General features: G+C 27.5%; 1 protein-coding gene across 2 annotated transcripts; it reads left to right on the forward strand.

Moving 5' to 3' along the window:
- Positions 1–9789: 9789 nt before the first annotated feature.
- Positions 9790–11029, forward strand: LOC103577567 (intraflagellar transport protein 43 homolog B). 2 transcript variants are annotated; one of them, XM_053737455.1, is made up of 6 exons: positions 9790–9982; positions 10070–10263; positions 10354–10380; positions 10455–10489; positions 10568–10637; positions 10772–11029. In XM_053737455.1, exons 1-6 carry the CDS (start codon positions 9944–9946, stop codon positions 10998–11000), a joined length of 594 nt encoding a protein of 197 aa, XP_053593430.1. In that variant the 5' UTR covers positions 9790–9943; the 3' UTR covers positions 11001–11029. The 2 variants fall into 2 exon arrangements, with proteins under 2 accessions (XP_053593430.1, XP_014299714.2); XM_014444228.2 differs by having other exon boundaries at positions 10082–10263.
- Positions 11030–16673: the final 5644 nt, after the last annotated feature.

The raw sequence follows: 16673 nt of genomic DNA on the forward strand, positions 1-16673 counted from the left end.
ATACCAACCAATGGGAATTTGTTGTTCATTTTTTGAAAACATTTGTATTATTTATGACTGTCTTCTGTCAGGAAAGTGTTGCTGTGCTTTATTTTTTGCTATTTAATATAAAATTATTATAAAAAATTTTTTTATTTAATTTGAAATAAAAATTTAAATTTTACCTTTGAAATTTTGTGTTTGTACGTTTCGGAGAACTCTCCACCAGATAATTTTCATAAAATTTAATTAAATAAACTAATACGACTACTTTTTTCTCCAGGTTTTTTCTAATCAATTTGATTAAAATTAATTTCTACAATATTTAGCCCCTCGATAATTTAGATAATTTTTTTATCCCTAGATAATTTTAATCTCTTAGATATTTTTTACCTTATAGATAATTTTTATATAATTTAATATAATATAATAATAATATATTTTTGGTATTTAAAATTTATTTAAATTATTCTTTTGCACGGTGTCAGAAAGAGCTGGACAAAACGAGGTATTCTACACATTTTATATTTTTTTAAAAATAGTTTTAAATCGTGTTTTATAATTTTTAAAACTGTTTTAAAATTAATTTCATAAACATGGAAATTTTTTTTATCAAAAACTATTTGTTGTTGAAGCTTTTATTTTCAAATTGTATTTAGTCATAATTTTTACGAATGTTAAAGCGCGAATCATCGTACTTGATTAAATTTTATTAAAAAAAGAAAAAAAAATTTAATTTAATGTTTCATATTTCTTCCAAAAAACCAAGCAAACAAAAAATTTTTTTTATTTAAATACAAAAGTAAAGAATAATAAAATATCCTGTATATATGTAAAGAAAAATTTTAGTAAGTGCATGATCTGCTGAGTGGCCGAATATTTTCGGCATTTTCTATTGCTGGTTATTTAAAATTCGAGTGAATTTTAAATAATTAAATTAAATTTTTTTTGGTTTAATATTAAATTCACTATAGATCAATTTTTTTTAAAGATAAATTTTAAATTAAAAAAAAAGTAAATAAATTTAAATCAATCATTCTTTATGTTTACTCTCAAACATCATATCTATAGATTGTTTCAGACAGTTAATGTATTCTTCAATAAGTTTGGCTCTAGCTTCGAAACTCTTCATTAGTGAAACAAAAAAAAAAATTGTCAGTAGAGAACAATTAACTACTGAGTAATATTTATAATAATTTAAGTCACTTTACCTGAATGGAGGGTGAAATATGTTTGTAGTAGTAGAGATTTTTACGGTAAAGCTTGTAAAACTCATTCAATTTAGTATAAATTCGCTTAAAACATTCGTTTAATGTTAAAAGCAATTCGTATGCTTTCATCACACGATTTTTTCTTTCAATTGCTTCAGCATCTTGGTTCTCATCAATGTCTAAAGATAATTATAAATTAATTCCAGTATTAAAAATATATAACTAGCATGTCTAATAAAATAAACGAATATCCGTATAATATTACTTTCTGGCGGAAAAAGTCGCGGAATGTCTTCAGAAATAGTATCGAGAATAATCTTGCAACAATTGGAAAACTCAGCCCCAAGCTGACACCAGTGCAGAGGATTTGAGTCTTTTTTATGAAGCATTTTTTCTTCTTTTTCCATCAACTGCAGTATACGTTGTTGTACGTTTTCATAACCATGATCATTATGCCCTTGCTGTTGGTGTTGTCGATGGCCTAATTCTTTCCCAAACTTTAATTCCGGTTCTCTTATTGTAGCATTAGCTGTTGACAATATTTTATTTTTTATTTTTTTCATCAAATTAATTTTGACCATATATGTTTTTTTTTATACGGGAGCAATCTGACGTATATGAACTATTCAATGTATATTCATCTCCTTTTAAATGTTAAATTCGCTGCACTTTTATTTGATAATTAATGATAATTATCAAATAAAAAATTAAAATAAAGGTCTCTCTTTACTTTACCTAGCTGTAATGATGTCTTTGATAGTTCATTTTCATCTTTAGCATCATTTTGACTCTCATTAGCTTCATTTTCTGACAGTTGTGTCGATGTACCTGGCGTTGCAAGACTCTCATAATAAGTATGGTCATCATGTGTCTGGCTGGAAGTCTGAAGTTCTTTATAATCATCCATGATTTTGATTTTGCTATTCTTCTTTGAAAGAGCCAACAGTGATTATTCTTCTTTTTCTGAAATGTTATTTAAATAATTAAACTCACCTTTATCACTGTTATCTATATTCATTTATAATACTTAACAATAAACTTTTTCGTTATTTCAACTTACGAGTTACTGCGATGACGGCTAAAATGTAACTGGCATAAATGCTTATATCTCTCCAATATTTATCTGATGGTGACACAATTATACTTATATATTTATATTGATTATCGCCAGTCCATTCCCTTATTGTCTTTAAATCTTATTTTTTAATTCATGATAATTATCATTTGTTATAACGAGCATTATTGTTATCAAAGTCCTACTAAAATAATTCATATTATTCGAGCATGTAAAGCTTTTGACGATACAATGAAATTAATCCTTTTATTCATATTCAATTCTAATAATGAAGTCTATTGATTATCAAAATATAAGAAGTTAAAATGGCTCCACCTCATTGTAGAGACATAATGACGTCACGAAACCATCAGTTAATTAGTAAACTTAAAAATAATTGAAATAAATTTTTCACCATGTGAATTATGAGATATGAACCCATAATTTTCGGGAAAAAAAATTCTCGACTGAAGGTAAATATTCTGCTTTCAAGAAAATTTTTTTGAAAACCTCAATTTTATCAGATAATTTATAAATCTACTCTGACCAAGGCAAATTCTCTTGGCTCATGAAAATCTTGACTTGGTTCCCGAAAATTTAGTCTTCCAAAATATTTTCTTGACTCAAAATAACTTTTTTTTCTGTGCGTGATTAATATGAATGTTAATCGTCGATATTTCAACAATACTGTTCCAACATACGATATGGGAACTATTTCCTTTAGATATTTTAATTTTTACCGTAAATTTATCTTCGTAGGCCCGGTTCAGCGGGAAAAAAATCGTACCCCTCTTTCATGGAAGAACAAATTAAAAAGTTCAAAACATGCGGCATTTTTTTGCAAAAAAGGCAAAATTTTTTTTAAATGTCAAATAACAATTAATTTGAATACTTATATATTTCATATCTTAAAGATAATGTTCTATTAGCACAGTGATGTATATGGATAATTTAACTACTACTAATTCATTCATTTCAGTTTAATTTTAATAGATACATAAAATTTAAACAAATTATTCTCCATGAAAAATTTTGGATACAACATAATTCATTTCCATTTAAGATACATTTGATATATCATTTGTTACTTCATTTACCTATCCCGAGTCAAAATTCCGAGTCTGTTTTGATTGTATTCTTTTCTATTATATTTAGTTCACTTAAATTACTCTTATGCGTTGTGTAGAGTAACATAATTATACAAATTTTATACCATTAGAAAGAGAATTTTTTGGTGATTTTTTTGAGATAAATCATACGTTTTAATTTTGGTTAGAAAGTTTTCGAAAAAAATGAAAGAAAAATCAAAATTTTTAAATTTGACGTACTTTAATAAAAAAGCTCACTATTAATTATTTATTGCTCTATAACACCGGATATCAAAGATCGGATATTTAAAGAGAAAATTTAAGTGAATCAAGTCCAAAGTAAGTCGTCTATAACTTGTATCAGCCGCGAAAAAAATTAATGAAAATAAAAAAATAAAGTTCTTTTAGTTTAAGCTCATTTTTCTTGGACCAAGTTTTTTTTCTGTCTATAATTAATATTTTACCTCTGTTTGTATCGTATTCGTTTTCATGTATCGTCTTATACTGTCAATACATGCGTCTTTTTAGACAGTAAATCGAACGTCCAATAAATGGTAAATTTTTACGTCAAAATCGGTTAATGAATTTTTCCCCGGGTGTAGGAAAATAAAAAAGAATGATTCCTATTAATCATTCTTCGTGACTTCTTCTTTAAATAAAACATCCATTGTACATTTCACAGTAGTTGTGAATTGTTCAATAAATTTAATTTTAGTCTTGAAATCCTAAATTGAAAAAAATCATATAAATAAATAATAAAAATGAATTTGATTAACAATCAGTTAAAAACTGATTAAATAAATGAGGAGAAAGTTAAAATATAAATAATTTAAAAGTACTATGCACCTGATTGAAAAACAAAAGTTGTTGGCACGCCGGAACACTGATAACAGATTGTTGATAAATTTGATCTAATTGGTTGCAAGTCCGTTTAAGACATTCACGTAGTATGAAAAGTAGGTTGTAAGCACTCAGCAATCGAAATTTTCTTTCTCTTTCTATAACATCCAAGTGTTCACTTAAACCTAAAAATAATTATCAATTTATTATAACAAAGAAACAAAGTGGGATGATGATTATGTGTAATCAAACTCAAAATACAGTTTAAATAAAATTACCTTTAATTAATGAGAGATAGTTGAGGTTTTCGGAAACAGTTTTGACGATATCTGCGCAACAATTTGAGTATTCGTTGCCAATCATGAACCATAAACTAAGATTTAAAAAATTTTTTTCGCGCATTTCGTATTCTTGTCGCATCAACCGCAGTGTATGTTGTTGTAATCGTATATAACATAGGTAGTCGCGCTGTTGCGGTTGTTGTTGTTGTTGTTGTTGTTGTTGGTGGTGGTGGTAGTTTAATTCTTCTTTATTAAACCTTAAATCTGGCTCGCTTTTTGTTTTATCGGCTGATGACAAAAATTGATTAGATATTTTTTTTTATCATATTAATATAATGAAAGCAAGGAAAAATGAAATGCTCATAAATTTTAGAGGAAAAAATGATTTTGATGTCACAGCAATCTGACAAATACACTGTAAAAAATACCGACGTAAATTTACACTACCGGTGTTGAAATTATCGGTGCTAAATTTGACCCCGAAAAATAAACGTAATTTTAATGAAATAATATTATTATTATTATTATTTTCGTTTTGTGGATCTTAATACACAGTTGGATAAAATCGCTACACCGATGTGAGTTTATTTTAACACCGCTTTTTTACAGTGTATGAACTATTCAATGTATATTTATCCTCATTTAAATACAAAATTTCCTACATTGTTATTTGATAATATGCGATTCAATAAAATAAAACGTTCTTCACCTTTCTTCAGTAGAGCTATTGGAATTTGAATTCTCTGTATGGCATAATTGTTTTTACTGTCATTAACTGCATTTCCGGATAGTTGTTTCGATGGACCTGGTATTGCAAGACTCTCATAATAATTACAAGCATCATTTATTTGGCTAGAAATTAGTGATCCTTCATTATTATCCATAATTATTTTTTTGATATTCTTCTTTAAATATGTTGGTAGTTATTATTCTTGTTTTTATTTCTCTTCTTTTCCTGAAATTTAATTTAAAAAATCAAATTTACCTTTATCATCTTTGCCCATTCATATTATTAAACAACAATTTTTTTCGTTTCTTAATTTAAATAGTTATTATACTAAAAATTACATTTGTCATTAGAAAATTGTTATCATTAGTAAAATAATAATAATAATCATAATAATGATAATGATAATAATAATAATAATTAATTTTTAAAGTTTAGTTTTTTCCGTGAATTAATTTTTGAAGCGATAAATTTTCGTTTGTATTTGAACTAAATTGGAAGTTCTGGTATTTTAAAAATAAAATCGCTTTTCTTTTTACCACCTTAACATTAGGATCACGTGTACTTATACCGGTTTTTTTTTTTACGGTGTAGATTTTTGCTTTTCAATGTTTCATTGATAAACTATTTTTGTTTTACATCATTTTATATTTATTCACAAGCTAATAATCATCAAGTACATTTATAGCAAAAACTATCATAATATATATTTCCACTCTCTTAAAATGAATCAGTGAATATTCACTACACAAATAGTCTCAAGTATATCACTAATTGAATCAGTGATATTCTTGGGACTGATTTGCAGTAAATATTCACTGATTCATTGTGTGCCACACACTTATATTTTTTTTATTACATAATTTTAATGTCTAGAATTAGTCAAAGTAGGCTGATTTCCGACCTATAGCGTTGTAAAAATATAATGCTCTACTTCATACAGCAAATTCAAGTAATTCAATACAGAACACAATGGCTATTTATTAATTTAACAATCATTTTTATCGGAACTTGTATTGTTTTTTAGTTTTTCAAACTCAACTGTTAGTTTGGTTGATTATTATAATGACATAAACATTTAGAGTATTATAATTTTTTCCCAACAGGATAGAAACTGATTAATTTCTGACCGCTAAATCGTACTAGTCTGAAATTGTCTTATTTCGGCTGGTACAACAGGCATTGAAACTCGCAGTTTTAATATAGGTGATTTGAAAAACTCATATAAGTATTCAATATATCCATATACGTATATAATTAAACTAATTTTTTTCAATAATAAACATGTAAATAAATAGCCCTTATTGATATCTTTTCTATAAACGAATCTACCAAAATTACAACTCTACCTGACTCAACTCTATCAAATAATATTACTATCTTATCATATCCCTACCGAAAAAAGCACTTACGTATTATATATATATATATATTTATGTATATGTGTGAGTATATTGTTATTAAATATTATTATATTATAGTATTTTTTTCTATAACGTATACAATACGATAGTGATGTTAATTGTTAGGGTTGCAATTGGGTAGAGATATTTATAGTAAACTTGTAAAATACGAAATTAAATAATTTCAAAAAAATTATAATATAATAATAAAATCTTAATTAAATTCTAGTTGAATTTCCTTGTGACTTTCCGAGCATGGTATCCATTTTTAATATAGTCTGCCTTAGAACGTCCATTAATTTTCTTATTTCTTCACTTTTATCTTTGACTCTCTTTATCAACAAAGTAAATTAATAATTAGTATTTGAATTGGTTAAGTGAATGATTAAAGTTGACTATTCAAAAGCAACGTGTACCTTTATCAGTTGACGACGAAGCCAAATTGAGTTTATAAACGCTCTTGATATTTTTTTTTTATTGTATTTAATATTCTGAGTATAACTTTCCGAAACCGATAAGTAATTCTTACAATAACAATAATAATCAACATCATATTGCTTACAATAATGATCAATTTTATCATAAGCCTTTCTCAAAATAATGAAGATTTGTGAAGCAATCTTCAATCGTTGGAATAGGCGAATTTTTCTTTTATTAACAAAGTTGTTGTGAATCTCATCGATATCTGAAAATAATTTAAATAAATTATAAGTATATGATAGCAAATTAGTTTTATTGGTTTTAAATTACTTTGAATTATTGCAAGATATTCAAGATCTGAAGAAATATTAATGAGAATCTTTTGACAGTGATTTGAATAATAAGTGCTAACGTTACACCATAAAATTGGATTTTTTGTGATTCCATTATTTAATTCTTGTTTTAGTTTCAATAACTGTTCCGTATATTCTTGTATTTCTCTATACTCATATTTTTGTTGCTGTTGCAGTGGTTGGTGTTCTGATGAATAATTATTTTTGTTATGATTTTAAGATTATTCTTTAGTAAAACAGCCACTCTAAATTTTTTAATTAATTTTTTTTTTTTTTTTACGCTATTGCTCATAAATTAACTCGATTCGAAACTTATTTAAGTTTCAATGTATATATAATTATAAAAAGTATAGTGTGTGGTACCGGATAAAACATGATTTCAGTATTGTTATGTCAATCTAAATACGACTAGAAAATTAAAAAAAAATTTTTTTCAAATATTTTAAGATGGCTGCTTTTTTTCCATACAAACAAAATATTCACACATTCAAATTTGTCGCTCAATATTAAAATCCCCACCCATCTTTACATTAGTAAATTAAAAAAATAAACTACTTCATTGTTAACTTTTTTTTCTTCAAATTTACCTTTGACAAGCGGAGTTTTGAAATTATTATTTCTATCGCCAGAATAATTATTTCCACTGACATGAACTTCATTATCTGGTTGTTGTTTCGAAGTCCCTGGTATTGCAAGATATTCGTAAGAATTATCTATGGACGACTGTCTGTTATCAGTCATGATTATTTTTTGGCTATTTCCGGAAGTAGATTTCCCTGTAGATTTTACAAGCGGTACTTTGAAAGTATTATTTTTATCTCCAAAATAATTATTTCCACTGACATGAACTTCGTTATCTGGTTGTTGTTTCGAAGTCCCTGGTATTGCAAGATATTCGTAAGAATTATCTATGGACGACTGTCTGTTATCAGTCATAATTATTTTTTGGCTTTTTCCGGAAGTAGGTTTTCGCGTACAATTAATTCATTAATTGGTTATGGAATAATTAAAAGATTTTCTTCCTCTCGATCGGAGGAATAAAAAACAGATGGATTTTTCTTATTGATAATTTATATTATTTTGTCACTGAAACTTCTGTCGCTTATTAATTCAGGAGTTACTCTAACGACTATTTAATAAGAACTGAATTAATGTCTGAAGGGTCCGTAAATTATAATTATATTTATATTGTTTAAATGAAGTTTCAGAATCGATTACCAGTATTTGTATTGACGGCTCTTTACGCAAATCACATCTCCTTATTTTTTTTTGTTTTTTAGTAAGCCTTGAGCAACTAGTGTTTTTATGGAATCTACGTTAAGATAATGACCAATGAAGTCTATTGTCTATTCAATCCAATCAGTTCCCTATTCAATTCCAGGTGAGCAGGAAGGTCCTCTCTATAACTAAACCAGAATTTGTTACGTCATCAATCGAACCTGTTATTTAACATATGACAATATATTTTATATTTATACTTATGAATATAAATATACAAATACATGGAGTAATCGGGTACTAAGTCGTCCACCTTATATTCTTAAAATGTATCATATAACAAATAGAAACCCACATACTATTTTATAGCAAAAGAACGGCAGTACTTATAAATAATTATTATGAGCAATTACTTGTATAACTTATTAACTGTAAAATAAATAAATAACCAAAATTTTTGTATATGAAATTTGATACTTTGTAAATTTTCGTTATGATTTTTATTGTTTTTACACATAATCTAATGCTTAGAGGAACGGTTCTTGATATTTTTGCTACAGAAGAAGATGAGGCGAAATGATACATTGGGACAATAGGAGACACCATTTTATAAATGTGTAATCAATAGTACAATTGTGTAAAAATTATTTTAAAAAATTCTCTAATATACTTATCAAATGATTCAAATTTATTTTAAAGTTTAAATGAACAATTCTACACTGTAAAAGAAAAAAACGGGATAAGTCCAGGTGGTGTAGGTGTTAAAAATTTCGGTGTTAAATTTCAACACTGAAAGCGGTGTAAAGAAAAATTTCCCGGCGTTAAAATATTTTTTGTAAATATTTTTACTTACTCGATCACTACAGTTAAAAAGTCTTTTTATTAGTCAATTAAATTATTGGTAAAACTTTTTTTTTCTAATTTCTATACGTGGATTTTTTTTTTACACCGATTTAACACCGCCTACACTGGGGTTGTTTCATTTTAATATCACGCGGTGTTAAATTGAATTCATTTTTAACGCCGCTCTTTTTACAGTATATATTTATGTATACTTAAATATTTTCAAATAATAAAAGAGATATAGACTTTTAACGAACGAGGTCAGCACTTGCCGGTGCACAAGAAACGACTTCAACAGTACGATTAATCGATACTTTAGGTATATCGATTCCTACCTGTAGAATAAATTTGACCTGTATATCCAAGAGAGCCCGCAATTACCGTTATTCAGCACTTGTGCGCATGTCGAATTTTCGTGTATGTTTATAAACGAATCTGTCGTCATGGATACTAGTTATAAACAATAATAATAAATATTGTATAACTCAGAAATTTTTAAATTAATAAAAAATTGTAAATCTCATCAATGGATTGGAAAAATGATCATGAAACAAATTCAAAAAAGGTACAATTAATTTTATGTATTTGCATAGAAAAATATATATGTTTATTTTATGAATAATGTATCGGTATTAATTTTATTGGTGATAAGAATTATTTACAGCAATTTATCCCAAGACTTGGTAGAAGAGCTGGACAAAATTTAGCTCAAGAAGAATCTAAATTTGATGATGACATTGATAGCCCTGTACTGGCTATTCCTTCTGCTACATCTATAAGAACAGCACCTGTAGCACCTCCACGCACACGTAAAACTGGATGGGGTGATGAGTTAAAAACAAATAAGTCTGTATTATTCTTTACTTATTTTTTTAATTAATTCAATTTATTTCTTATTCTAAATAATATGAATAAATTTTTTTTTCATTATTTTAGTAAAAAACCAGTTAACATAGTTGAACAGTAAGTACATTATTATTTTTACGAATAATTAACAGTGATAATTTTATAAATTTAAATGAATAATTTTTTTCAAGGGAAAAATTACAAGAAGATAAAAATGAAATTGATGGTAATGACTATTATTATTGTTCTATAAATATTATTTATTAATTTACTTTATTGGATTAATAAAAAAACTTTTTTTTAGATATTCCTGTTATACCGGATATCGAAGAAATTCAAGAAGAAAATAATTCCCACGTGTCAAATGCTCCTTCGTATGTTATTCTTTAATTAATTTATTTATCTACTCAATAAGTGAATTAACAGTTATTATTATTATTATTATTATTATTATTATTATTATTATTATTATTATTATTATTATTATTATTTCTGTTTATTAAAATAGCACTGGAATTAATCGAGTTGCTGCATACAAAGAATTGGACACAGATCTTTTAAAAAACGCATCATTTGCATTTTTAGACAACGTAAATTTATCAATTCTCACTGAAAAATTATATTCTGAAAAATTAATTAAAGAAACTGATGATGTTTGGAATTGGGATTATTTATTTGCTCAAGTATCTTCAGAATTAAATAATGAAGAACAAAAAATAATAAAAGAAACAATTTAATTAACTAAAATAAATAAATAAAAAATCCGTACGAGCAAATTATAATTTAAGTTTATGTATAATGAATTTAAAAATAAATAATTATATAAATAAATAATTTAGTTTAAATAAAGTAAATAATAAAATAACAAAAAACATGGCATACTGCGAAACTGCAGTGCCTGTATATGGAAGCGACAAATTACCTCGTCTGACCTATTCGATTGCCCCCCAAATTTGGAAATCGCGGTAGTTCGAGGAGCGACGTGAAGACTCAACCGTGCAGGCGTGCAAGTTCGTAGCGTCTCGTGGGAGACGGATACGGAGTTACACGCGCAATCGGGAGCCGAACACAAGCTACTTGAAGCGACCACGTGACAACACCCACTGAGCAGATCTGCCATATATCTATACCTTAGCGATCAATGTTCAGCTGTGCCATCACTAGCACACACTTCCAATATTCTATACTTGTGAATTTATATATATTCATTTCACCCTACTAACGAGCGCTTGCGAGAACGTTTTAGTTGTTCTATGACCAAAGCCATCTATATTCATTTTACAGTACTTATGAATAGATTCCTACTGGATCTGACGACGGTATTGTATTGACAGTTGAATCTAATATTTTTTTATGTGTGCGTCATTTCCCCACCAGGCAGAGACACGTCAACTGTTTGAAATAAATTCAAATTTCGATTTAAATTATTATTTATTGTTTAAAAAATTCGATAAAATGCCATTCTATTTTAATTTTAAATCAGTAAATAATTTTCTTTTCGTTAATTTAACCCATTTATGAAAATAGAAAGAATTAAATTTGATAAGCTTCGGATAAATTTTTGACAAATATTTTATTTACGAAATTAATAAAATCTTTCTATCACGCGAACTTGTAATATTGTGAAGACTATTTTTGATAATTTTTTAATGTAAATAATAGGCGAATGTACTTGATACGTGTGTATGGACTAGGATAAGTAATATAAATTATTCTAAATTAATAAAATTTTCTCAAAGAGAAGCATCACATATCCTTTTACACGAAATTGATTAAACTTGTTCTGTTGCAGTCGTCAAATATTTGATGATTTTTAAATTTTTCTAAAAAAATTTTTGTAAAAAACTAAAGTTATTTTCTATTATCCTTTCAGAAAACGTTAAAGATTATTTTCATTTGACCTGTATTAAAATCATGAGTTTCAATGCCTTCTTAGACAGTCGAAACAAGCTAACTCGAGATTACTTCAATTTTAGCAACGATGAAACTTTTTAATATCCCTGTTTAAAAATATTGATTGAAGAGAATAAATAAAACTGTGTATATATATATATATATATATATATATATATATATATATATATATATATATATATATATATATATATATATACAGTTTGCATGAAAGGACCGTTTCTCAATTCTTTTCAATCAGTATTTTTAACCAGGGATTGTAAACTTCACAGTAATTATGTAATTGTCATTCTAACCAACCAAGTTGATGGTTGAATTTGTACATGCGCTATTGGTTTTCAACCGTCTAGTTTTGACTGGCTACAGACATTCAAATTCATAGATTCAATGCCGGCGATCATCCGAAACGTGTATGCTATATGAGAGTAAACACCATTTATGATTTAGTGTGACAGATAACCTCATCCTCGTTCGAAACTGTTTTGTTTCATCCTTTGTCACACGATACACAGTAAAAAATTTTGGCTAATTGTGTTAAAAACTTCACTTAATAATTTTTATGTTAAAAATGTGACTTATTACTATTTAATTCTAACACAAATCAACACTTATGCTGATGATAATATTTAAATGTGTGAAAATTTAAAGCTCGATTATAAATTTTATCAATGATTTGTGTTACTTTTTTTACACAAATGAGTTGTTAAAATATTATAACGATTTTTTGTTGCCTTTTGGTTTTGCAAGTAATTTGTGTTGATTTTGACGGAAAGTTTTTATACTGAGTACACTATTAAATCTATGCACTTTGCTTTTTATAAATACCTGTTATGATTCCTCTGGAAAGAAGAAATTTCCGATCTATTGTAAGTCTGAAAAATCCATTAAAAGCCTGCTCACGCGTCGGACTATTTATTTCAGTAATGGCTCAAATTTGTAGGTAACAATCAATTTTCAACACTGTTAGAATCGACAAGCGGTTCCAGAGATAATGAGGCGGTTAACACTCGTGAGAAATGATGATAAAGTGGAAGATTCTTTTGGACTTATATAATCATTTATACAGAATCTAATACGCAGGTAGGATCTTTGGAAGGGTTGCTTGAGGGGATTAAAACACATCTTTTCAGATGTTTTTTTCACACTAATTAACGTTAATTTCCGAATGACCACCCTCTGAAATCGTTTTATTTTCTTAACTTATTCAGCCTTGGCAGACTATTACTGATTTTAGTAAATTACGGAAGAATATAACTTATTTTCGTCAATTAAGCTCGAAGATCTTTGTGACAGTAGGACATCCTGCTGCTATCGACACCCAAAGCTAGCCAATTGTCATGTTTTAATAGTTAATTAACTCAATTGAGTTAGCAAATCGTCATACATATTGTTATAATTTTATCATTTAATAAAACAAGAGTGGTATTGTTTATTTATTGATTATTACTTCTCTGGGATTATCTGTTGAAATCGACATATTGACATCTTGCTGTTACTTGTGTATTTAATTATTTATTATTATTATAATTGTATTATTTGATATAAATTAAGTAAACTTTTATTCCAAGGGATGTCGACAGAACTTGATGGAATTGAAGTATGATGCTAAGATACCCGGAGTGACAAGCTTATTAAATATTAATGAAATTTATTTGTAATTAATAAAACATACATTTGGTTCGACATCAAATAAAAATTTTATCAAGTATCAATAAAACGTTTATTCGAGACCATTTTTACGGTTTATTAAAAACAATTCGATATTTCATAATCTTCCATACTATAATAAATTTTATTAAAATATAAAGGCGTTATTAAAGCAATAACACTTCTAAAAAATATCAAATTCTTATTAAATACACGGAGACATTATTTACGTTTGAAATGATGAAGCTGAAGCTAGCGGCTGTAATAAGTAGCGGCCAGCAATTTTTTGCGTGGCCGCTACTTATTACGGCCGCTAGCTTCAGCTTCATGTTTGAAATGGTATATGGTGTCATAATAAAGCCGGACCATGTTGGTCACCTGACGGAAATTTAAATAAACACATACAAAAGTCACTCTGACCATAGTAAAATTTATGATGGTTACAGTAATGTGTGATGTAATCGTTGACAATTTTACTATGGCCATAGTAATTTTTGTAAGTGTTTATTTCAATTTCTGCAGGTGACCAACATGGTTCGGCTTTACTATGACACCATATCATTTCAAACAAAAATAATTTCTCCGTATAAAATTAAATAAAACAGAATGCTAACTTAAAATATCTGTTTATTTATTTAACGTAGTGTCTAAAGATACAGAAAAAAACTTGTGTTCGGAATAGCCTACCATGTGGCACGTTATTGTTTAAAATGAATATTTCAAAATTACAAATAGTTTAATATTTTCTAATCGTTTAATATATATTCATTAAATTTTACTAAGTATAGATATACTCATATGTGAAGTGATCAGTTAATAGGTATTTTACCTTGCTCGAAATTTTGGTTAAGTAATACTGACTTTTCTCCTTTCTCACTTATTTAATTAAAGAGAAATTAGTATTGGCTCCCTCACTATCGATTATTCCCACTTCTCAATAATCTTTATTATTTTATATTTAACTGTCACAAATTAACGATAAAAGAAAACAAACTACTCATTTAATATCATACGATCTGTTGAAGTAGTAACACAGCTCTCTGTGACTTGAAAAATACCAAGTTTTCATGCATTATAAAAAAAAAACTAATATAGAATACCATGTAAGTTATATGCTCATTTTTAATAATATTACTAAGCTTGTCAATAATCTAATCTATACAAAATTTTTTTACAGTTAATCTTTTAAGGAAAAAACTTCAGATTGTTAATATTTTTTAAGAAATTAATGATTCTGACGTTAAATACCTATACGACATTCAACCATACACTAAAAAATCACGGGGGTAAGTCCAAGCGGTGTAGGTGTTAAAATCGGCAGTGTTAAATTTCAATACCGAAAGCGGTGTAAAAATAACGCCGCCGCCGGTGTAGATATTCTTTACCGGTGTTAAAATATTATATTTTACTTTCTCGATCACTATACATGTTGATAAATGATATTTTTAATTAATTTTCATAAACAACTGTCATTTTTTGTGTTTTATAATCTTTAAAGTTCATTCTCCAAGCGGACGCAGTTTACCCTGTTTTTACACACCGCTTTTTCTACAGTGTACAAGTGTGAGCAAGCTATAAATACTAATATGGAAACCACCAATGATAATCAAAATTTTGATATTATGAGTATCCTAGATGATTTAAATACAATAGAAGGTAATGCATTAAATAATAATGCAAATCAGAATAGTTTGGATGATGTTGCAGTTGCTATGGTAAGTAATACAAATCAAAGTATTACAACCAGTAGTGATATAGATGTAGAAATGAATGATTTTAACATTGAATACCTAAACGAAATCCAACCATACAAATGTAAGCAATCCATCAATACTAACATGGAAACCACCAATGATAATCAAAATTTTGATATTATGAGTATCCCAGATGATATAAATACAATAAAAGGTAATGCATTGAATGATAATGTAAATCAGAATAGTTGGGATGATGTTGCAGTTGCTACGGCAAGTAGTACAAATCAAAGTATTACAACCAGTAGTGATATAGATGTAGAAATGAATGATTTTGACATTGAATACCTAAACGAAATCCAACCATACAAATGTAAGCAATCCATCAATACTAACATGGAAACCACCAATGATAATCAAAATTTTGATATTATGAGTATCCCAGATGATATAAATACAATAAAAGGTAATGCATTAAATAATAATGCAAATCAGAATAGTTGGGATGATGTTGCAGTTGCTACGGCAAGTAGTACAAATCAAAGTATTACAACCAGTAGTGATATAGATATAGACCTTTTAAATGATAGCTCGATTGACTTATCCTCTATTGCCTTCAATCAACTATATCATACAACTGATTTTATTGATGATTTGTTATATATTGATTTTGAATCCTCGGACCTCGTCGCTGAACAAAATCAGGATAAACTATTGGATGTGATCATAAGTAAATGTAAGTATAAATCAGCAAAGAGTGATTTTACACAAGCAGGTGTAGATATTCAGACGTGTTGTGTCGGTTTTGAGACTGTTGATGTACTAAACAATTTATCAAAAATACTGGGATTTGAGCCTCAGTCAAGTCTCGCATCAAGGGACGAATGTAATTACAATTGCTCAACTTCAAAGCTTTCAGTTTTGAGTATTGACGAGCATTGTTCTCGACCTAATACTTCTCAAGGTTCATTGAAACTAACCGATACATCAGTATCCCCACAGCTTAAGCGACCAGTACTAGATTTATTGAAGAAAAAATTGTTTTTAAATGGAATGAAAACAAGAATAATTCACTGTGATGATCCGGTTTTGAAGAATCATTTACCGATAAACCAAAAAGAGGTAGCATGGTCGCTACAAAAGATACCTTGCTTG

Source organism: Microplitis demolitor, chromosome 3 (genome assembly GCF_026212275.2).
Source record: "Microplitis demolitor isolate Queensland-Clemson2020A chromosome 3, iyMicDemo2.1a, whole genome shotgun sequence".
NCBI classification, from domain to species: domain Eukaryota; kingdom Metazoa; phylum Arthropoda; class Insecta; order Hymenoptera; family Braconidae; genus Microplitis; species Microplitis demolitor.